The 698-nt window shown below is 66.6% G+C and overlaps 1 protein-coding gene across 1 annotated transcript in view; it reads left to right on the top strand.

Annotated features, from left to right (window-relative positions):
- Positions 1-232: 232 nt before the first annotated feature.
- ntn2 (netrin 2) overlaps positions 233-698 on the top strand; it is a gene marked incomplete at both ends in the record, with an annotated part of 62,755 nt that continues 62,289 nt past the window's right edge. Inside the window, 2 exon segments of the mRNA XM_084456618.1 lie at positions 233-273; positions 275-698. The exon segment at positions 275-698 is cut by the window's right edge and continues 318 nt beyond it. Coding sequence (XP_084312744.1) covers positions 233-273; positions 275-698 — 465 coding nt within the window.

Raw genomic sequence — 698 nt, 5'->3', positions numbered from 1 at the left:
ACAACACTGACCCCTATCTCTCTCTCTCTCTCTCTCTCTCTCTCTCTCTCTCTCTCTCTCATCCATGCAGAGGCAGTGGTGGTTGCAGTCAACCTGAAGGAAGGGTCTGTATTCGGACACGCTCCCTTCTTGGGCACACACACAGTCCACACACTCCACACACACACACACACACACACACACACACACACACACACACACACACACACACGCACGCGTGCTCCCAGAAGTTATGAGGGAAGCCTGGAGGTGCCTGCTGGGGCTGTGCCTCCTGGCTAGCTCTGCCTCCCCCCCACGGCGGCGGCGGCGGCGGCGGCGTGGCCAACCCCTTCGTCGGGCAGCAGACGCCGGCGGACCCGTGCTACGACGACGCCGGCGCCGCCCGCCGCTGCATCCCCGAGTTCATCAACGCCGCCTTCGGCAAGGAGGTGGCGGTGTCCAGCGTGTGCGGCCGCCCGCCCTCGCGCTCCTGCAGCGTGGTGGATCGCGGCGAGTCCGACCGGCCCCCGGTGCGCGCCTGCCACGTCTGCGACGCCGCCGACCCCCGCCGCCGCCGCCCCGCCTCCCACCTCACCGACCTCAACTCCGCCCACAACCTCACCTGCTGGCAGTCGGAGAACCTGCACGCCTCGCCGCACAACGTCACGCTCACCCTGTCGCTAGCCAAGAAGTTCGAGATCACCTACGTCAGCCTGCAG

Source organism: Borostomias antarcticus (genome assembly GCF_949987555.1).
Source record: "Borostomias antarcticus genome assembly, chromosome: 22".
Lineage (NCBI taxonomy): Eukaryota > Metazoa > Chordata > Actinopteri > Stomiiformes > Stomiidae > Borostomias > Borostomias antarcticus.
Note: the sequence above shows the minus strand (reverse complement) of the source record. Positions and strands in the feature narration are given on the sequence as shown.